This window comes from Stylophora pistillata, chromosome 12 (assembly GCF_964205215.1).
Source record: "Stylophora pistillata chromosome 12, jaStyPist1.2, whole genome shotgun sequence".
NCBI lineage: Eukaryota > Metazoa > Cnidaria > Anthozoa > Scleractinia > Pocilloporidae > Stylophora > Stylophora pistillata.
The window spans coordinates 15,224,957-15,248,771 of NC_142530.1; the positions used below are offsets into that span (position 1 = coordinate 15,224,957).

At 39.9% G+C, this 23,815-nt stretch overlaps 2 protein-coding genes and 2 pseudogenes across 4 annotated transcripts in view; 2 read left to right on the plus strand and 2 right to left on the minus strand.

Moving 5' to 3' along the window:
* The window catches only part of LOC148718955 (endoprotease bli-like), a 29,080-nt gene extending 26,687 nt beyond the window's left edge, over window positions 1–2,393 (plus strand). For both annotated transcript variants that reach the window (XM_088742089.1, XM_088742088.1), the window contains 3 exons: window positions 230–352; window positions 1,132–1,355; window positions 1,740–2,393. In XM_088742089.1, the coding sequence (XP_088598215.1) occupies window positions 230–352; window positions 1,132–1,355; window positions 1,740–2,057 (665 nt within the window). In that variant the 3' untranslated portion in view covers window positions 2,058–2,393. The remainder of the gene's footprint in view (window positions 1–229; window positions 353–1,131; window positions 1,356–1,739) is intronic.
* Window positions 1–23,815, minus strand: part of LOC148718943 (uncharacterized) — a 279,110-nt pseudogene that overhangs the window by 211,640 nt on the left and 43,655 nt on the right. The gene's annotated exons all lie outside the window — the stretch shown is intronic.
* LOC148718957 (uncharacterized) lies at window positions 9,106–11,062 on the minus strand (annotated as a pseudogene).
* On the plus strand, window positions 15,619–20,054 carry LOC148718958 (uncharacterized). The gene is made up of 2 exons (XM_088739901.1): window positions 15,619–15,823; window positions 16,008–20,054. The coding sequence occupies exon 2, from the start codon at window positions 16,541–16,543 to the stop codon at window positions 17,429–17,431; it is 891 nt and encodes a 296-aa protein (XP_088596027.1). The 5' UTR covers window positions 15,619–15,823; window positions 16,008–16,540; the 3' UTR covers window positions 17,432–20,054.

Here is a 23,815-nt window from a genome sequence, read left to right on the forward strand (position 1 = left end):
GACTACATGTTACCATCTAAGTTTTGGTTAAGCGTCAATAAGTCACTATATTCTTGAATCACCTTTCTCTCGTGGAACAGGGTACTCATAAATATGTGGGATGCGGCAGGTTTTCTGCATGCAGTTTAAAATATATTCAATAAATTGTAACTGCTATTGCTGAAATATAACGTCATCAGAAAATTTTTTTTCAATATCTCGCTGAATTTTCTATGTCTCAAAATCCTAGACATCAATGAGTGCAGTGATCGTAATGGTGGATGTCAACAGAATTGTAAAAACCTGGTAGGGTCCTACAAATGCTCTTGTCACGAAGGTTATCATCTGAGTGGCGATTTAAAGAAATGCGAAGGTATGGATTACACTATTCTTGATTTGTTGAATTACTCGACTTGTAAGAGGTTTACCCGACCGAAATCTCACGTATTTGAGTAAAATAATGTCGTCGGATGTTAAAACAAAGTAGTAGCACCCAGCTGAGTTCTTCTTTTGTTTGAATGTATGAATCCATACTAACACTGTAATTTGGATAAATCAACAAAGTTGAAATGGTAAATTGGCCACCGTATTGATTACAAAAGCTGACGTTTCGAGCGTTAGCCCTTCGCTCGAAACGTCAGCTTTTCTAATCAATACGGTGGCCAATTTACCATTTCAACTTTGTTGATATATCCAAATTATTTCGTTACTCCCACCGACGCAGCCCCAAACAGTTTCTTTCGAAACTATCAGCCTTTATTCATACTAACACTGTATTACTGAGCACTGTAATTTTCCCCTAAAAATCTTGCTGAATATCACTGCATTAACTTTTCAGACATGGACGAGTGCAGTGTTAGTAAAGGTGGATGTCAAAAGAATTTAAAAACCTGTCAGGGTCCTACGAATGCTATTGTGATCGAAGATATCATCTGAGTAGAGACTAAGAATTGCGAAGATACGGATTCTGCTAAATTTAAGTCAATCAGAGTCCTTCAATGTTTATAAATTACTTAGATATTATTAAAAAGTATGGAAAGTCAAGAACAAAATCAATTTCTCCGACGACGAGACCAAAAAAGTGTATTTATGTAGTTCAAATGAAATGATGTATCTATGATAACGAGCACATTCTTTTTGCGCCACTTACAGCCGATTCTCAAGAACAACTCAGGCCAAGTACATGCACGGATATCCTAAATCTGGACCCTCGACGGCGGGACGGCCCATACTTTATTTATCCACGAAGACAGTGTAAAGCTTCTGTCAAAGTATATTGCTTCGGTATGGCCACTAAGAACCCTACAGAATATGTTACTGTTGGGAAATATTCCAACTTTGTGCAGGACTCGAGAGGGGTGACGTTTTTTGAAAAGGTATATATTCTTTCTTAAGGCGGCGGACTCTTTTTGTTATTTTAATTCACTCTTCGTTCCTCGTTTTCTATTCCTTCTTTTTTCTAAATTTTCTGTATGATTTCATATTCAAGTCTAAAATGTTGTGTTAGAGGCAACTAATGTACTTTTTACTTTCATTTAAAAGTTCTTATGCACATTTAAGTTTATCCCTTCGGTAATTGCACGCTAAGAACTTTACATTAAAATCATCTTCATGATGATAACCAGTTTGATTTCGATGATTATGATCGCAATGATAATTACGATCGTGATTATCATTACAACTTCTACTTACATTTACTTGCTCAATGATTTCCATTGGGTAAAATGATGCAAATTGTAATCATAGCATTTATTCTCAAGGTACGCTTGGATCCTTACAGCCTGCTAATTGTCAGCAATGACACCCAGTTTGCTGGCAATGATGCACGCCAATATGGATCGACTTCAAGTCCGTGTTGTTCCGGGAGAACTGAATGTAGTCCAAGCCATATCAAGATCGGTCTCCAAGAAACTGGACTCAGACTAGATAATCAAGTAAGGTGGAAAAGTACTTCACACAAGACACGAGTGATAGTAACACGGCACGATGAGGATGGAAGGTATGACATTGAATGCCAAGGATGTTATGGACAATGCAGGCCTAATGTTGATCTCAAAGTCATAATAAAAGGTTGCTGAAAGAAAGATTAAGTATCATAATTAGCGTGATTTGCCTCCTGATACTCTCTCTGTCAATTGTAATTTTTGTAAACCATTATTCTTTCATTTCAACCCCAAGACAACTATGTTGAGTATGACCTCAAGACTCAGAGATCAGTTGACTGAGGGCCAGTTGTAGACCTTTAGACGTAGGATTAAAAACACAATTATAAATACGGTATTCTCTGTAGCTGAGGACACATTATATCTGTCAAATAACTGTGTTCGTGAAACAGTAGACCATGAAAGTTTCAGTTCTATATGTTTTTAATCTTTTGCTTTTGTTTTTTTTTTAATAAATGAAGTTCGTCTTTATTTTATTATTTTTTTCTCAATCGAAACAACAAAGAAGAACGGCTGTTGATTTGCTGTTCCTGAATAACTGGTCAATGTCCAATGCAGTCTACCTAAAATAGTGTTAAAATAGTAAATTTCTTAGTAAAGTCACCACGGTAATTACCTTGATTATTAAAGGAGTATTAGTCAGATGTGATTAAAGGCTAAGGTTTTCAAATGATTGACATACGAAGCACCTCTATCCTCCGGAAGATGACTTTTGTATTTTTTGAAATGAGAGAAAAATATTACCGAAAGGATGAGAATGCTTTTGTTCAAATTGACTTTTTGCACAAGAAATCATGATTTCTTCGGGGCGTATCTATTGAAAAAACATTACTACATACATTACTACCAAGCTGCAAAGGGTTCAAAACGAGCAAGAATCCTTTGGTTAAGAGTGTTTTGCGTACTTTTCCATGACGACAAATCCAATATGAAGTACGTTAATGAAAAAGTAAATAGCAAACCTTTAAAATCAGAACATCTCAATAAAGGGGTCGCAAAAAGAGGATAATGTTCCAACTTTTATCATTGCCTTCGCATGAACTTCAAATTTTGGGTTCATCGAAACGATTATCGTTACTCCCACTAGAACTAAAAGGGCACGAAACAAAAATACACGAATACATTGATATCAAATAGTTTATTCAACCAAAGGCTCCTTGGCTCAGCATGGTTAGACTTCCACAGGGATAACTCTTTTTCTTGAATTCTGTTACGATGAATGAGCTGCTAAGTGGGTCTTCTCAAGATATTTTAGAAAAGGCCATTTTAGAAAAGTTAAGGTATCTTTCCCTACCCTTTCTATTGTTTAATATGTAAACTCCCAATTCTTCAATATCCCTCTCTGCTGCAAAAGTACCCCTTTCTGCATATAGCCAGCCTATATGGAATTTTGAAGACAAGAAGAAATTATGAAAGAGTTTTCAGTGGCATGTGAATATTGCTTGACACTGATATTTTATACTCTCACGAAATTATCTATGTCGAACCGAAGAAGGGGATTTTCCTGTTGCTGGATCGCATTGGTACACATGGCTAACCCATAAGTTTGTATATTACACGCAGACGAACAGTCAAAAGTAGTTGTAAAATCATTAGGAATTATTGACTTCAACTATAATAAATAACTGAAAACATAATCTCCGAATTAAACACTGTAACAGACAACATTTCTTGAGCGACGAGAACGAGTTGTTGACCCAATCATAGGAAATCTTTACCACCCGAGTGACCCTTTTTAAGACGGGTTTTTTTAAGGGCTCTTAGAAGTTTTAATAACATTAACCCATAAGTTGGCTTGCAGATGGTGGTTTGGCAGTTGCAATTCTTCGAAAAACTTTTTCGTGCGTGATAAGTTGAACACTTCTGTCTAAAGCCAAACTGAAGTGAATAAAGAATATTATGACTTTTAACTGAGGTAACCGTAGAGGCACTTATACCTAACTTTTTCAGATAGTTTGCTAAAAACAGATAGCACTGATATTGGCCTTTAATTATCTTTGTCTTGTCTAGAGCCTTTCTTGAAAACCGGAGTGACTCTTGCCAATTTAAGTTTATTTGGAAAAATGGCACAGAGAAAAGAATCATTAATTAGGGTTGAAAGAAGTGGAGAAATATGGGTTTAACAGGGAACGAATTCAATGATCTAAATCCTTGGGGTACATGGTCATATTTTTAAAGTCCCAGAAAAACTCCTCCAACAAAGTTTTGAACTTTGTGTAATTTGTCAATGTTGCTATTGCTGGTATTACTCCAGATGCTTGAGCAATATAATAATTGACTAACTGACGAAGGCATTCATAAGTAGCAACAACGTTTTCTTATCAAAACGATGCTTAACTCTATTTGTTTTCACTTAAAAGACAGTTTGAAACACTCTTAGAAATATGTTATTGAGATTTGCATGCAGTTCAACGCCAAGGTCTTTGGCGGCAGGTTCAGGGGATATTTGTTTTTCAAAAAGTGATACTTTGAATGGTTGAAGTCAGCAGTTGCGGTGCTCCAAATGTCAGAACTTTAGTTTTGCTTAGCTTGATCAGAGGGGAATTTTTACGGTACCACTGACATATTTTTGTAAGATCGTCGTTCAAAGCAGAAATGGCTATGTTTGAGTCGGCAGGTGGGAAGGAAAGGCACAACTATCAGAAGATAATCGTTTTTACTGCAATGATCTTATTGAAATTTGAAAAAAAAAAACAGAAAAAAGAAAGAACGCACTTCTATTAGATACATGTTAAAAAAATATAAATGCTGAAAACGCGCTAAGGACAAACCCTATCACAGCACACACTTTGGCGTTTTATGTGATTTGTGCGGGCACACTCCCAATCAGGAATTCCAATTCTTTGCACATATCCATCTAGGAAACAGTGGCTTCCAGCCTTCCCAACACATGTAAAAATTGGAGTATGGGCACTTCTTTAAATATTTCAATTGGTTACCTAGCTAGGGTACATGACGTAATCATCGGAACCGTGGACTGTCTTGCTACTGCTGTCGAATCAGTGTTCCTAGGTACAAAGTAACATACATATGGACGGTCTAAAGCAATTTCTTGAAACTCGAATTTAATGTTATAAAGTTACCTATATCATAATATATCATGATAATTAACAACTATTTACAGAAGTGGAGGTGGTTAGTGGTGGATATTTACCGAGCCGCGAAGCGGCGAGGTAAATATTCACCGCCAACCACCGACACTGAGGTGAATAGTTGTTTTAGTATATTCTAAAACAGTGAGATAATATACACCACCAAAAATTGATTTTAATTCATACATTCCAGCAACGATTCCAACATTTTCCCGCGCGTAACGATTCAACGCGGCTCAGATCGCGGTAGGTGATTTTCTGTTTTTGTTGTAAAACCTGCCGTCTCGTTTTTTCGCTGACAGATAAAATTTCTGAAGTAATTTGTTTAGCTCTGGTGGCGACATTTCTTCAAATGGTGTTGCAAACTCTTTCTGTATTTGAAACCATTCTGTAAAAAATACTATTTAACTTTGATTTTCAAGTGAACAAGTCAGGTTACGCAAGATTAATTTGCATTTGTAAACAAAACCTTTTTCATTGGTTTTTATCGATAAACTGCTGGTTACCATTACCTTTAAACACGGCCAAACCAAATTTAGTCGCTTTCTGTGTTTTCAGGGACTGCTTCGTCGTTATTTGAGTGATTTCTTCGCTTGTCACGGATGCAAACCGGCACGCCATTTTTCCCAAGTTGCTCGGAGGTAAATAGCAAAGGATATTCGGAGTTTCACTAGCCAATCAGAGCGCGCCTTCAACGCTATCCACTGTTTTAGTATATACTAACATGATTTATTATATGGCTGTGTCTCACAAGGACTGAAAACTACCGAATTCACGAATTTGATTGGCTGAAATCAACATTGAAAGCGGTCTAGATTTTCCCATCTTGACCGGCATCTAGACCGGTCTAGAGAAAAATGTTACAAAGAAAATAAAAAATTGGCATATAAGACACAGCCAAATAATAAACATCTAATTAACCGAGCTAGGTCGGTCTGTATGGGAGAATCTTGACCTCGGTCGCTGGTACAGACCTCACTGCGTTCGGTGTGTACTGGCGACCGTAGTCAAGATTCTCCCATAGAGACCTCCCGCTCGGTTAATAAGAACTAAATAATAATAACGTTTTACTTATTACTACTTTTTATGGGTCTGCATCTAAGTAGGACGTATAGAGTTTCAACTAGATCCATTCGTAATGAACACGACCCCACAAACTGTTAACTTTAGTTATTATCGTGTTTAAATAAAACTTTTGTTCTCATAAATCTCCAAACAACTTGAAATCTTTGTTATAAAAAATAAATAAATAAAATGTAGTTTTGGGATTATTTTAAAACATAAAGAGACAAATTGATGATATGCTGTGAAATAATTAATAACTAGTCAGGTTCATTAAAATGGTAAAGTTTGAAAAAGTAAAAGAACGATGCCTAGAGGGAAACACCGATATGGCCCGCCATATAGATAGATAGATAGATAGATAGATAGATAGATAGATAGATAGATAGATAGATAGATAGACAGATAGTAACTTTATTAACGTGTCAAGGAACCTTCTAGTTTGGGAGATATCCCATACTAAAGTGGGGACACAAATAAAATGGATAAAAAAATTATTTAAAAAGAATATTACATACTTAAGAATAAAATCAAGTCATGTCATGTATGAATAAATAGGAAATAAATTAAAAAGTACATAGAGCACAGCCCCTGCAGCCATCATCTAATAGGGAGCTGAGGTCACGCTTACGTATGCGGTTTTTGAAACTAGCTAATGTTGTGGCTGATCTGTCATAAGTTGTCAGTTTACTCCATAGTTTAGGTCCTAAATAGCGTAGGGAATGTTTGCCGTAAGTTATTGTGTTGTATCTAGGAATAGAAAAGTCGGCCTGTCTTAAATTATAGGAAGTGTTGTGTTTCTGAAATTATTACAAATATTCAAGGGGCTAAGGTTGTGTTTAACTTTGTACATTAAAATGATAAATCCTGTAAGCGTTTGTTTACTAGCGAAGGTAAATTAGCTTTCTGCAGCAAACGTTGATAGGTGGAGTGTTTATCTTCTCAATGGGCGAATTCATGCTTACGTCATTGTTTACATTTTTGCTCATTTTCATACGGCTTTGGTAAAGAAGGAAGCATGTTGGATACAAATTGACTTCAGGCAGCTAAAGAGCTAGAAAACCTTTGTACAAGGCGAAATTTTTAGCTCTTTGGGTGTAATATTCAAGGAGAATTAGTCCATCAAAAAATGCAAAATTTCTGGGTGGCAAAAGCGCTAATGAGCTCATACATTCTATGTAAAATTTTGAGTTTTTAAACCCGTGTTGCACAAAAAGTGTTCAATGTATCAGGCTTGTATTCATTGGCCGAGTTAACCGTACTTTTACCATTCGATATTCAGAACTGATTTATTTTTAGCTCCATCTGAAACTGAATTGCTTAGGCTAATGAGGCAAATATTGTAAACAAGGATTCCCTTATACAGCCCTTAGGCCTCTTTCTTGAACTCTCTCCAATCTGCGACGATCACTAGATTTACAAAATGCCATGTGAGATGGCAGTAGGTTAGATATGGTAGAATGGCTGCCTTAAAAAGTTGTAATTTTGCATTTGTTGGAATCAAGTTGCGGAGTCTCATAAGCGCACCAATCCTTTGACTGGCTTTGTTACAGATAGTATTTATATGATTATTGAAGTTCAAATTTGAGTCAATTGTGACTCCGATAAGTTGGAGAGTAGCGGTCGTGTTGAATTTCTCTTTGGTTACTAAGATAGCGCATTCTTCGATATTATTTTCAGAGTTATTGTTGCTACCAATAATTAAGGTTTGGTATTTTTTAAGGTTACCAGCTAATAGATTAGATTCGTACCAGTTAGTTGCTTTTTCCGTACTGTCTCTAAGTTTGGATGTAGTAGTGGGTAGGTCATGACCTGTATGGTAAAACTGAAGGTCGTCCACGTACATCGGATATATCTCTTACATGATAAGATAGATCGTTTTGGAATATATTCCACAACAGAGGACCCAATACGGATCCTTGAGGACAGCCTCGACTGCCTAATCTGTTGGAGCTGATATTGCTTCCTAACTTTACACGATTTCTCCTATTCGATAAATAGCTTTTCAGAAGTTCAATGATATTACCCTGGAAGCCGTAAGCTTTGAGTTTGCTCAATAGCAGCGGTGGATGTAAGGAGTCAAAAGCTTTTGACATATCAGTCGACATTACGCTTACGAAAAGGTGTTTATCTCGGCCTCTCTCCACCCTCCACCAGATTGATCAGCGTGGTTTCGCAGCTGTATTTTTTCGGTAGGCTAATGAGTTTACACACATGTGTTTGTCGAAGTCGGTCGTAATTTGCTTGCCAATGAGCTGCTCAAAGACCTTACCAACACACGGTAAGACTGTGATAGGTCTGTAGTTTTCCTTAGTGGATCTGTCGCTCTTTTTAAATATAGGCGTCCATTTCCCACACTTCCATTCGCCTAGCCAAACCTTATTTTTTATACCGACGTTGAAAAGGGTCTGAAGTGGCCTTGCGAGTTCCTTTGCTTTAAACTTAAGTGCTTTTCCCGGAATACCACCGCAGCCGGTGGCTTTGTTGATATTAAGTGACTCTAGAGAATCTTCAACTTGCATTTGTGTGATAGGTTTTACTTCAATGCCTTGCGTCTGGTTTATAGATTCCGCCACTATTTTCTGAACACTTGGATGGTGTTGAAAGAATATTTGAGTGACTATTTCACTAGAAATTGTAATGTACATAGCTATAATACTCGCAGGAGAACAGATTTGGATCTGCCCAAACCGAAACTAAGCCTTGCAAAACGAACTTTAAGGTATTCGGGCTCAGCTCTTTTTAACCTTTTACCTCGTTGTATTCAAAACGCCGAGTCACTTTCTTCCTTCAAAGTTTTAATTAATACCTACAAATTTTAAAATTTTATTGACAGTATATTCTTGTAAACTGTTGCATGTTTGCTTATACCTTTACTTATAAATACTTTTTGTATTTTTAAATTTTATCCTGTATTTTCAGCTATCAAGATGTCTTGTATTCTTAACTATTGTAATTCTTTTACTCCAGGGTCCCTCTGGATATCAGCCTCGTTGCTGAATGGGCCACCCTGGCTAAATAAAGTCCACTTACTTACTAAGTTCGGCGCTTTTGCCCCCGATTCCTTCGGCAATTGTGGCAAAAGAGTGAGCTAGTATTTCGACAACTTCGCACTGATTTCTGACGATTGACCCATTTTCGTTTGGATGGATTTCAATATTGTGTGTATGGTCCTTTTTGTTCAAGAAAGGCCTAAAAGTGTTAAAAAACTCCTTGGGTCTCATTTGTAGATCTTCGGATTTCTTTCTCCAGTAGTCCTTAATTGCGATTCTTCTCTGCCTTGTTGCTTCGTTTCTCGCTTTACATTTAAGTTCCCAATTCTCTTTTGTATTGTTTTTAAGGTATTTTATTGTTGCTTTCCGCTTAGCTCTGATGGCATTTTTCCATTGTGATGTCATGTATAGCACGTCTTTGTCTCGAGCCCTTATTTTTTTAACAGGTGCTATCTCATCTAGAATGTCAGTCATGAGTGCGTTCCAGAAATGCACCTGATCATCCTATCTCGTCAAAAATTTTCCCAACGTGCCAAGGTGCAACAGCCAGATGCTTTTTAAATTCTTCGTGTTCAAAGTTCTTGTAGGTCCTGAATTTAATAATCTTAGGTTTATTTAGGTTAACTTTTTCTTTGAGAATTCCGTAAATTAGGGAATGGTCGCTAAGAGATGGATCATAGTTACCACAGCATTGAAAGAGTTCTGGTCAATTGCTTGGCAATACGTCAATAAGAGTTCTAGCTGTTTTCGTAGCTCCCATTTCAATTCTCGTCGGTTTTGTTATCATACACTTTAGACTTTGTTCGATTTCAAGATCGCATAAGAGCTTTCCTTCTGGCGTTTCTGGTCTCAGCCTGTCCAGATTTAAATCACCGAGGACAATAACAGAGTTATTCTGTAAGCTAGCCCAATTACAGATGTGGCTTAGTTCATTTTCCAAAGAAAGTTGATATTCGCCACATAACTTTTTCGGCGGACGGTAGATGTAATGCATTAGAATACTCATTGATCCGATAGTAACTTCGAATGCAATTGGTTCTAATGTCTTGTAATTCTTCTCAATAACAATTCTTTTGCTTGTCAGTGAGTTTGATATTAAAAGGCATTGCTCCTCCTCCTTCTTTCTTTCGATCGTCGCGAAATAAAGAATAGCCTGGGATGGTAAATTGGTTGTTTGGGAACGATGAGTCAATCTTGGTTTTACTCACAAACATAGCATGTATGTTTAGTCTTTGGATGGTTTCAGATAGCTCCTCGAAGTTATTTTGAAGAGTGTTGATGTTTAAGTCGCCGAGGAGAACGTCTTTCCTGGAGAACTTTCTTTGTGTCTTGTGATATCTGTAATCGTAGTTATCGGGGTCAAGCGTGTATATGTTATCGTAGTTCTCAGAACCTAGCGTGTCTGAAACATCACTTGATGCATCAGGGTTTGAAAAATTCTCCTGGTCTGGTACATCAGATAGTTGACAGTTATCGTGAAACGGCCATTTCGACCATAAGTATGTATTACAAAGCCATGTCTTGGTAGCTTGTACCTTGATTCGGTCGTACTCGCGGGGTTTTATCTTGCCACATTTTATGTGTAGCCTTCGCTGGCACTCGTTACATTCTACTCGCGATGATTTCTAGCGATCGTCTTGTCGCAGACAACACATTTAGGAGGAGGTCCGGGATTTGTGGAAATATGGCCACTAAGTAAGATCTTTGATATTTGGAAAGTAGATGTCGACATCGAAGAGTAACTTGCTCTCGACCCGAAAAAGCCTTGTCTTGATATACGAGTGAAACCAACATGGCGTCGAAGCAGTTGAGTGCTGGTGTACTGTGGCAGCAGTATATCGGCTAATTTACTCGTTGACGTCCTCAAGCTACTTTCAAATGTCACTTTGCCCGTCAGCTTTTCTAGGTTAGGGGATAAATCCATTCGAAGAAGCAACTGAGGCAATAAAAATAAAACGATGGAGGAGCGTGTACAAGCACCGCCGACCGCCATGACAGGCAGAGCTACTTATGCCTTTATATCAAACTAGTCAGACCATTGAAAGCGTTAAAACGTTCAAATGTTTAGATCGCTGACCAATCAGGATCATCCGCTAGTTTTCGCTCCGAACTTTGAGAACGCAATCGCGGATTGTTACACCACTGGCTTGTCAGTTTGTATCACACCGTAAATTATAAATCTGTTAGATCTCTGTGATAATGATGATAATAATAATAATGATAATAATAATAATAATAATGATAATAATAATAACAACAATAATAATAATTATAATAATGATAACAATGGTTTATTAACAGTGTATCCACCTGGTGGCTCTTCACCTGCTAAAAACTACTAAAGTAATTTACGAACTGATTTAAAAGATAGGCATTAACTTCTCTACAGTACTATAAAAAACTATAATAATTTACAAACTATTCACAAATGTTATTTAAAAGATAATCTTTAACTTCTCTACAATACACTTTAAAATCATTGCAGTTTCTAATATTTGCCGGGAGGACATTCAATAACCTGGCAGCAGTCTTAAAAAGTGTCCCTCTCCATTGGTATAATTAGTCTTGTTGTTGCTCCCGACCGCAAAGAACGCAGATGTTTAACAGTATCTATTAGTAGTTTAGGGGGCCTTTGTGGCAGAATCTGCGCGACCATGGTCCGAGTGACTTGAGTCTAATTAAATATTCATACCGCGTAGGTGCACGTGGGGTTTAGGGTTAGGTTTTAGGATTGTTGGGGTTAGGGTTAGATTTCACGTAGGTGCACGAGGGGTTTAGGGTTAGGCTTTAGGGTTGTTTGGGGTTAGGGCTAGATATCGCGTAAGTTCGTGCGTAGGGTTTTCATTTTAAAAATTAACGGTACAAAAAGTACAAAGGGAACAAAAGAAATCAAAGATGGCGGAGGGATAAAGTACAACATTGGGGTTGCATATGATTTATTTGTCAAACGACACGATATTTGATTTGTAAATAGGTGACATAAGCTAGGAAAGCAGTCATCATGTCTCTGTATAACTGATGGAAAGTAGATTGTTCTCCCACTTTGGAATCATAGAATTCAATTTCGTCAATGTATTTAGTCACTTGTCTGCGTAGTTCGCGAAGATCTTGTGAGGTAGCTTTTTCTTTTACAATGGCGAATAATTTGTCTAGGATCGCTCCGGCCCATTGGGGGTTCTGTTAAATTTCTTCGTCCAAATTAGCCAGAAACTATTCTTTAGTAGAGGTCATTTCTTCGTCTAAAAGTGGAGGAGAAAGCCACCTCCTGCCTCAAAGACCCTAGATTGAACCGGTGCACTTGTCTGAAATGCGTTTAAAAAATGAAATGTTTGTAAAATGTAAGGTCCTTTTATACATAAATGTGTTTGAACGTAAATGTCTGTCTAGTAGTGATTGACAAGCTGTCATAAAAAATAGCGGATATAAATCTATCGTTTCATACTCACTTGCTTCAGAGTAGCTATGCCTTCCTTTGAAGACTTTACATGCGAATGCGGTCGATGCGATTCACGTATATTGATTGACGAAATAGAAAAGGAAGCGTGGCACAAAGTAGAAATTAAAAGATTGAGAGCAGTGTATATGCCAAAGTGGATACAAGAAATTACGGAGACAATTAGACGACTGGAATTGAAAGATGCCTAAACATGTCAGTTGGGGTAAAGGAATCGTTTAAAAACCTGCGGAAATATGATTTCAATGTACATCTTGTTGGTACTATACACATTTGTATTGGAGTTATTGTCCGAGATGTCAAATCCTTTTACGTCGACTCGTCAACGAACGGCCGATGGATATTTCCTAAAAAAACCCTAGGAATAGAGAGTTTTTCATCATTCGTAGCGAGAACGGAAAAGCAAACGCATCATGAGCGACGTGAGAATTTTAGACGATTGTGAATTACTGTACCAGAACAAGTATCTATTCGATTTGTGCGCGCCTAAAAAGGTGTGTGGTACCCGAGAAATCATACGGTACATTTTAGGGCATGCCAACGTTCCCATCTGCCTAAAGAGACGCCACGAAATCATTTCTACATCGTGTCATTACATGGAGGTTTATTATTTCCTTCGATATTTACAAGCTGTGTTCGAGAAGAAATTACCATTAATCGAGATGAATGACCCGGCCACTAAGTATAGGTTCATGAAGGCCTGTGAGGAATTATTCGACGAGACGGTCAGAGAAGTCAACGAATGGCCAAATCCAATAGGAGGCCACATGCAGGTTTATATTTTCAAGCATTGGAAAGCGTTTGAAAAGTTGTGAGAGCGTTTAAAGTCGAATAAGTTTTACGTAGACGACGTAACCGAGGTGTTTGCGTCGTTTCGTAATCCCATGAAAAGTCATTCAGATGTGATGAGTGAAATGGTGACTTTGACATGTGTCAAATATTTCACCCAAGTGGTTTAAAAAGACATCAGAGTTGCAGCGCTTTATCAAAGATTGGTGAACATTGTCTCGAGAACATTTAAAGCCCCGACTTGAAAAAAGAAACTATAGTTTGGAAAAGCGTATAGCCGTCAACTGACCTTTACAACTTTTACGCTTTGGGATTCACATGTCGGGTTCCAAGAATAAAAAGAGACTGCACAACCTTAAACGTAAGATTAAAAAGCAAGAGAAAAAACATACCTATGCTCTTAAAGAAAAATACTTAGTGAAATTAGGGGATTAAGACATTCGGAATTCATAGAGAGATGTTGTAACAATGCAGCCCTTAAATGTTAGTTCCTGATGTATTAAGAAGATTAAAAAGGATTTATTTTCCATTTGGTGTACAGCGTGTGTCTTTTCATAGGGTATATAGAACGAGCGATTGATTTTACTTGTACCAATATATACACGTCTTTGGGATTAGTTGTAAGTACATGTGTGTATTCATTTATTTTTCGATGGAGTGCTGTGAAGAGCTTCCCTTGTCGTATCCCAAAGAAGTATAATACCAGACCTACTTATGCCCTCACGAAATCTATAAATTCGATACACATTCCTGTACCAAAACGGGGCGCGCAAGTGTCTTGCTGCATGCCATCTTATGTTTTGAAGACACACCGTCCTTAAAAATATGTAATCGCCTCATTTCCCGCGTCGCGGACTATAGAGATGTGTGGTTGTTTCTTTTACTCGTTCGCGAGATTTTAAAACAAGACGAACCGTATATACCCCCGGGCCGATGTGACGATGAAAGGATTGAATTTGAAGAGTGGTGTCAACTCATGGACCATGCAGTCTCACAAAAACTAAGGCGGTTTGGTATTCCCAAAGGAGCACACATGCAGTTGTACTTATTTACGCGTTGGCGCGAATTTCCGAGAGTGGGAAGGAAAATTCGGAATCACTGTTTTACGTTCGAGGATGTCATGAAAACCAATGAAGGTTGGCAAGATTCGGGGCAAAAAACGGTTGTACTCATGGGAGATGTAGAGGCATGGAAGGTAGTTAAATACTCATAACGGTGGAGTGACATTTTCTGTAAAAATAGGCGTCAAAGACTAAATAAAGACACATTGACATGAACTGATTGTGTCTTATTCATAAGGAATACTATAGAACTTTATACAAATAGGTGATAAAAAGGCTTAACATAAATGAATGGCCGAGTCTATCATGTCTACTCGCGATGGATGAAGTGCAAAACATACATGTGTCACGATATCGTAAAGATAATTACATTCTACAAAAACTCAAAATTATTATATACAAGAAAGAGTTCGCGAGAAGGAAGAATGTCTCCCAAAAAATACTTTACAAAATAAAATAATTGTCTGTAGTGCCAAGCGGAAAAATTAAACAGAGTAGATACCTTGGAAAAAATTATAAAGAAAATGAGTAAAAGCGAATATCGCCCCATCCACTACTATAGGCACTCCCTAACCATTCTAAGTTCGGGTGAACCAGTGGGGCATTAAAAAATGTCATGGTCGTGCGCAGATCACAGATGGAAATCGCATTACTTAACACTCGAGCGTCTTCAAAATACACGTGTAATCAAAAATGACTCATGGAACGGACGTGAAAAAATAATTCGGTAAAAAAACCTAAATAAAAGTAGAAAGTATCTAATCTTGGCGGACGAGTCTACAAAAGATCGAAAGGGATTATCGAAGGGTTTGGTACAAGCGTAATTGCAGATGGGTCGATTGTGAAGAAGGTACTAATAAGAGTAAAGGGATATGTAAAGGATTAGGTGGTGGTATGAAAAACGCATGCAAAGAGACGGGTAATATGTAAATATGAAAAAATATTCCATAAGCTTCGAGGTGTGTAATCTATCGGTGGCTAACTCGTAGATTTCCGCGAGTGTCGAAAACATCTTGATGTGATTCGAAGAGAAGACGTGATCGAAATGAACCGTTAGAAGACAGCACGCAAGTTATATTTTCACCGAGTTATAAGTGACACAATAGAAATAACATAAACTCATTGGTGCGTTAGGGAAAACAATACCTGTCAATCAGTGGTGTGTTAGGGAAAACAATACCTGTCAATCAGTGGTGCGTTAGGGAAAACAATTCCTGTCAGTCATACGAATGGCGAGAAAAAATATCGTGAATAATATTCTACCGTTAGAAAGATTCGAACGTTACAGGATACATACCCACGCCGCGTCCCCACGTGGGGACGCTATAGTTGCGTATTTAGCTAGCGAATTTTCTACCATCAGTGCATAAGTAGAACCCTCCAGCTAGAAGCAAGAAGAAGCCAGAAGAAGAAGAGAGAAGAGAAAGACATGGCCAACAACAACAATAAAGTAAGTGTGTGTATGCATAGAATTCTAGAAGAATAACCTATTCTTTTGACGCTTTAGAAATACATCCTCTGAGAATTGGAAGCGTGTCGTTTGTGTTATTAGTTATTCAAATTTCTCGAACCGTACCGGCGCGTGTAAGAAATATATTTTTAAACAATAGAATGTTATTGTTGTTAATTATAAGGGTAAAAGGAAATTGGAGGAGTTTGGCGACGATGATATTTCGGACGCACGTATGGTTGACATAGGGAGCCTGTACGATACTACTCCAAATGTCACAGATGAGGAAATGTGCGAAATAGGGGAAAAACTAGAGCGAGAACCTTCGCCGTTATTCGAATTTGAATTTCAACCCATCAGTACTCCCAAGAAAGCGTTGAAATCGGTCCACAAGCAACGCGCTGTGGCCCACAAAAAGCAGATACGTCCCGTTACCAAACGAGACGACATTGGAAAGGAAATAACACGTGGCGTGGTTGACATGGCGCGTCGCGTGATAAAAAAATCTCAAACCACCCAGCTCTGGAAAGGCAAGAATTTAAAAGAAAACGACCGCGTCATCTTTAATTTCTCCACCAAGAAATTTTCCCACTCGCTTTAATCCTCGAAATTCACCGTTGCAGGGATTTTGAACGACACTCCCCGATTTGAGACCTACATGCCAACCAGCTTAATTCCAACGAGAGTTTTGACGCCGAAGACGAGTTCAAAGTCGACATGACTGTCATAGCCGAACCCGACGCCGGCGGAAGAACGAACCGCTCCATCTTGGGGAAATTAAAGATGACAACGACCCTTCGTAAAAAGCAGTCGATATTTCACATCAAAAATTCTGAAGACGACCTCTGTCAGGCTAGAGCGATTCGCCTCACCAAAGCCTTCCTCTATAAATACGATGACAAAGAAGGCTACAACTACTACAAAAATCTTCAACACTACCCAAACACCTTAACGAGATGCGCCAAATACCTCCACCGTGAAGCTGGCGTCCCCGAAGGTCCTTGTGGTCGTGAGGAATTAAAGAAATTACAGGAGTACCTGGCACCCGACTACAAGCTAAAAGTCATGAATGTCCATTACCCCTACTGCATCACCTTTGAGGGAACCGTCACAGCTCCCAAAACTATACGACTTCTCTTCGAGTCAGACCAGGAGGGAGAAGGTCATTACCACGGCTGCACATCGTATTCCGATTTCATGGAGCGGAGTTACTTCTTCGATGCCTGTAACCGCGGATTTAATACAGAAGACTTCCGTCACAACCCATGTGAAGGTAGGCGGTGTAAAGCCTGCAAAACCATAGAGTGTGGCCCCAAATCGCATTATCCCACCCTACTTCTCAGTCATTGTAATCGTCATTTTTACGATGACACCTGCATGTCCCTTCACCGTAGCGAGGGATTGTGCGCCACATGGATACGTTGCGGAGTATGTTGTAAAGAGTTCAAGCCCGATAAGAAGCAGACACATCGCTGTCATTGGAGTGAATATGGAAATTGCAGAGAAGTCGTTAACCTCCGCACCCATAAATGTTTCATACGACCCGTTCTTGCCAAAGAAGATGAGCCCAAGAAAATATCAAAAGATACACTAAAAAGACAAAGATAGACCAATCCCGACGTCTCTGAGTACATCGAACCTCCCTTGAAAGTCTGGGCAGATTTTGAAGCCATGCTTGACGAAGACGGTACCCATATTCCTATCCTGATCGTGGCCGAAAAGTCAGAGAGCGAGGAAGTCTTTGAATTTTATGGTCGCAAATGTACCGGTGACTTTCTGGTTCTCATGGATGAATTGGCGTACGGCCCTCTCGAAGAAAACCGAAACTGGCAGGAATTCAGAGAAGTTATTGGCATATTTCAAATTTTAAAAGGATGCGATGCCGTCTTTTTACAAGAACAGAGAATCTCTGCATGCAAGTGGGCAAGATCGTCAACAAAGACAGCATGTGCTTCCTCCCCATGGCCTTATCTGCCTTCTCGAGTACCTTTGGCATCCCCAAACTCAAGAAAGGATTCTTCCCACATAAATTCCATACCCCCGACAATCAGTATTACGCAGGACCACTCCCTGCAGCCGAATGTTACGATCCCGCGAGGATGTCCGAAAAGAAGAATAAAGAGTTGGAAACGTGGTACGCGGAAGAGCTTAGCAAGAACAACACATTTGACCTAAAAAAGAACAGATAGCTTACTGCCGTTCAGACGTAAAGCTATTGAAAGCCGGCTGCCTGAAATTCATAGAAGAGTTTCACACCATCACCAAATCTGACCCCATGGAGAAATGCGTCACCATTGCCCAAGTGTGTAACCGTTATTGGAGGAAATGCGTCATGACCCCTAAATCCATCGCCATTGAACAAGAAAACGGCTGGGAAGGCGCCACGCCCAATCATTCCCACGTGGCCTTAGAATGGTTGCTCTGGACCAAGCGAGGTCTGGGGACGAGAATTCAGCATGCGCGCCAGGGAGGTGAATACAGCATTCCTCATGGGTCTACCGTGTATCGCGTAGACGGTTACGATGCACAAACTCGTACCGTCTACGAATTCCATGGGTGCCTGTTCCACGGCTGCAGAGAGTTACCCGCAAAGAAATCAGATTTCCCTTCTCTTCCGCTGGTCTCACCGTAGAAGCTTGCCGACGTCAGACGGCCCAGAAAACTGTCAAGCTACGTCAATTGGGGTACACCATCCTAGAAATGTGGCAGTGTCAATGGGAAACTCTAAAGAAATCGGACCCAGATCTCCGCGACTTTATCAAGTCTCTCTCTTTGACCATACCCCTCCATCCACGTGAAGCCTTCTTTGGCGGATGAACTTGTGCGACCACGCTTTACCAATGCATAGACCCCACCCAAGAAGAACAGATTCGGTACGTGGACGTAACTTTAGAATACCCGTGGGTAAATAAATATGGTGAATGCCCCGTCGGACATCCTACCATTCACTTGGCACCAGAAAACCAAGATCCCTACGCCTTCAATGGTCTCATGAAAGTCGACATTTTTCCTCCCACTCATCTTTTCAATCCCGTGTTACCTCATCGCCAGAAAATTGGTTCTGCTTCTAAACTCACCTTTCCTCTCTGCCGTACGTGCGTCCAGCAAGAATCTACTAAAACCCTGGACGAAAGAAACTACGTGTGTCCCCACACGGACGAAGAACGCATGTTAACCGGTACGTGGTGTACTTCCGAAATACAAAACGCCATCGCTATGGGTTACACACTCATCAAAATCCACGAGGTGTGGCATTTCGAGCATAAACGACGTGGCCTCTTTGCTCCTTACGTCGATACCTGGTTGAAAATCAAACAAGAAAGTAGTGGATACCCCGCCTGGTGCCAGACGGAAGAGCAGTAGACCAGCTACGTACGTCATTATAAAGAACGTGAAGGCATCGACCTTGATCCCACCATGATTGCCAAAAACCCTGGAAGGAAGGCCACGGCCAAACTCATGTTAAATTCCTTCTGTGGCAAGTTTGGCCAAAATTGTCACAAGGCCAAAACCCATCAAATAACGCATCCAAGATACAAGATATTAGAGTCCTTTCTCCCGAGCTGGTGGAAGTGGTGGCTAAACAAGTCGCTGAAGACCCAGATAAAGGACGTGCCACAAATGTCTTTATCGCCGCGTTCACCACGTGTCAGGCCCGCCTTAAACTGTACGAGTCGCTAGAAATTCTGCAAGAGCGCGTCTTGTACTACGACACAGATTCAGTGGTGTACAAGTGGAAACCGGGAGGGAAAGAGATTGCCTTGGGGGATTATTTGGACGATATGACCAACGAGCAAGACCAAGGGGATCATATCGTGGAGTTCATTTCAGCTGGAGCCAAGAATTATGGGTACGTCACCGCAAAAGGAAAATCTTGCGTTAAAGTCAAAGGGTTTTCGTTAAACGTTCGTGGTATGGCTCAACTAAATTATGAAGTGATGAAACAGAACATCCTCGACGAAATACGTCCCCCCCTGGGTGTTCCTAGAAAGACGGATATCGTGAAACCCTGCATTTTGTCCACGATCCCTTAAAGAAATAAATTAAGAACAGAAACACAAATTAAAGTGCATAGGCTCGTGTTTGATAAGAGAGTTATGGACAGTGGAACATTTAGATCGTTACCTTACGGGTACCAACGATTAGACGATGAAGATCTAGAACTCGTAAACTTTTTAGTAAGTTGAACATTGTTTCATTTTTTCCAATAAAAAAATTGTTAAAAACACAACTACAGTGATTTAATTTTTCTCAAACCCCATGATAGCATGGGATAATAAGCCGTTTTGAGCCGTTGTTTATAGGATACAACAAGGTTCTGGCCGTACTACGGCATGATTCGCTTTTGCCAATTGGAGTTAGTCATGCGTCCTCCACTGTTACGATAGGCTGCATACTTCTTAGCATATCCATCTTCTAGCGTTTGATTCTATCAGAGACCGGTTTTCCTTAAGCAATGTTATACAACATCTTCATACCTTTAGGAATGGCAGCTACCCTGGATTTAAAAATAGCGGTTTCGATACCCCATTTTTTTTCTTTCTTTCTTCATTTCTTGCTTTTGCGTGGTTGTCGCCCCGTGACACCTTTTCCCGTTCCCCTGGAGATATCTCTCGTCACACCCACCATGATGTGACTGCTTAAACATACACTCGTGACGAATTATTTAACCCTTCTGAAATGTAGCGTCACGATGCTTACTCCATCTTTAGTAAATTGCGCCAGATTATTATTTTCCGATTCCCTGAGTTGCGTTTCCACCTCGTAGATGTGTTGATTTCGCATAGCGATGTAATAAATGTGTTTCGGCTCGTAGTAATAACTCCCTTTCAATAGATGGCGATACTGAAAAGTGCGCAACAGATCGGTGGTCTGATCACCCATGATCACGAGAGCACACAGGGAGGAGTAGAGGTAAAGGGTGCAAGGGGCCATACCGTTTTCATAAGTGCTTTCTTTAAGATTCGTCAAGGTGTGGGTAAACTAATCGAGAAAGAATGCCATAGAGTTTACGAACAACGCATCCTTTCCTTTAAAAACGGCTTCCAATAACCCGTATCGATACCCGTAATGTTAGGAATCCGTACGGTCTTCAAGAAATGCAGTATCTCGTTTCCTCATCACGAGATTAGGTCCGTGTTTGGCTATGATGGTACTCTGGTAATTTTTATACTTTGTCCAACCAAAAAGATCGCACATATCTTTCCTCAGGACAAAATGACAGTGTAATTTAAAATTCAACCGAGAAGAAAATGCACTCTCCTCCACCTTTTCTGATGTCACTTCAATCGTCCCTTCCTCTTCGTTGTAAATCGCATCCCATTGAAGTTGTTTTTCCCCTGGATTAACACCAAGGAATTGTTCTGCGGGAGTGTATTTAAAAATAACTCGTGCTCTCTGTCGAAAAGGATTTTGAGAAAATCGTACGCCGTGGTCATGGGTGTATCCTTGATATCTTTTGTTGTTTTGCACTTCGCGAGACGATCTCATCAGCAAGTCGGTATCTTGTAATCCTTTCAGATAGGGTATCAAGAGCGATTCGGGTGGTAAGGAAATGCTAGACATTCCTACTTCCAAGTCCCCCTCGAAGTCCAAACGATTGTTGAGCCTATTTTTCCAAGAATTGTTTGAGTTTCCGGAAATATATTTGATGCTTCCATCATTACTCGGTATCGTCAAGTAAAAGTTCCTCATAGTGTAGCGCTGAGACAAATGAATGGCGTGTCCGGTGGAGTGCCTTTATTTAACTCTTCTAAAATGCAGAGTCAATATGCTAGGGCCTTTTTCGGGTAACTCGGCGAGAATGTTTTTCGTCGATTCGCTCACTTGCGTTTTGATGACGTCGAAATTATTATTTCATAAGGGGATGTAGTAAATGTGTTTCGGTTCGAAATAAGACGTTCCTTGCATTCTTTCCTGGTAAGGAATCTGACGTAATAAATCGGTGGATTGATCGCCCATGATCACTGAGGCGCACAAGGAGGAATACACGTAAAGATTGCGTGAACTGGGAGTCGCGGTGGGTGTATGGGGAACGATGTATTTAAATGTCCAGATGATATCACTCAGTAAAAATCGATGCGTGTCACTTGTCGTTTTATCTTTCCAGGGAATGTCGTACCAATGTCGTACCAATAATATGTGAGATTGAGATTATCGAGCGATCTATCGTAACTCCACCGTGTACCGCGTTTCGTCATAGAGAGATTAGGACGAGGGCGTGCCACATTATAATTATCTTCTGTCTTCCCACGCTGGTCGGTGTATAGGATACGCGTTGTTTCCGTCCATCCAGCCTACTCGCAGAGATGTTTGGGTAACTCTAAATATACGTCATCAGGGATGCGAGAATCTCTTACAAGGGCCGGATCTATGCGCTCACCGGACACTGTGACGGTTCCTTTCTATCGATCGCAATAAACGTCGAATTGCAGTGTTTTTTCATTCGAAAAATGACTTCCCCAGGTGGCCCCCATACTCAATATAAATTGCATTCGTTCTTCCTGAAAGGCGGCTTCTAATAGATCATAGGAGGTATTTAATGTATACTTTTGGATGTCACCATAGGTGATAGAAAACGTGACTGTTTTAAAGACCTTTTGTGGGTTTATTTCTAAGCGACTGGTGTTGAGTAGCACATCGTCGTCGCTTAATCCTTTCAAATAGGGGTCCCAAAGGTTCTTGTTCGTGGTTTCGTGAGGTAAGGACATACTCGATAATTCCACTACCCAGTCCCCCTGTAAATCGAAGCGCGAATTCAGTTGATTTTTCCAAGAATTGTTGGTGTTTCCGGGAAAATATTTGATGCTTCAATCGTTACTCGGAAGGGTCAAATAAAAGTCTTCCATCGTCACTCCAATAAAGACACACAAAAATGATACCTTTTCAACACGCTTTATTTCTTTTAATTACAATCCAGCTTTTACTTTAGCTTGCATGATGCGTTTTACAATGCGTTCGGTCATCGTGTTTTTACCGATTCGTTGAATACCGGTAATCATTTTGCGATCGGCCTTGTGTTTATCGGCTAGATTTTTAGCTTTACTATGATCGATATCTTGCTGTTTAGCTAACTTGTCGAGACGATTGATACCCGGATCCACGCGTTTAATACGCATGGCTAATTTGGTACCAGGCCCCATATACTGATAGCCGGGCCAATGAAACTCTATACCCAGTTTATTAATCCATTTTTGAAGATCGACTTTTCCTCCAGACTGCCTTCTTCTTTTACTTCTTGCCCTTCCCCTTCCCTTTGCCTTTGCCTTTACCCTTCGGTGCGCTCGGCTGGTTTTCAACCGTTTGCCCGTAAGAATGGGTGTAGAAGGTAGGTCTTTGAGACTTCTCAGAGTAAAAGGAAACTTGATGGGTTTAGGGGTACTGGTTCGCGGTGTAGAAAATAGTTTCTTGGGTGTAAAAGACCTTCTTTTTACTTTCTTTTTCTTGGAAGTTGAAGGTGTGGCGAATGCCTCTTCTACTACTGCGACAGGTTCTTTGACTGTTTCGACGGAACGAATCAAATCTTTAAGCAGATTCTCTTTCACAGAATATAATAGATTACCCTGATCTCCGCCTTCACTCGTCTCAGGTCCTGCGCCTGTGGGTAATTTTCTCAATCGATCGTTTAATTGTCGTTCTTGCATTAATAATTGTTTCATCGTCGGTTCTTTCAAGCCTGCCTGCGTGTGTGCATCGCTCAGTAACATCTGAGTCTCGGCTGTGACTCGTGCGGCTTTATCAGGGTACTTTCTGATAAGCAGGGTACTTTCTGATACTTTCCCCTTATAAAAATCCACAAGCGCTTGAAATTCTTGCAGGTTCACGATCAGTTTATTCTCCATAGTTTAAGTAACGGTATCAAAATGTGTTCGCTTATCCAACGTAACCAAGAAGACCCCGTGCTGCTGCTGTTTTCACCACTCTCGTCAAACTCGATATGAAAGGTAATACCTGCGTCTACTTGATCTTTATTCTCTTCTACCTCTATCTTGG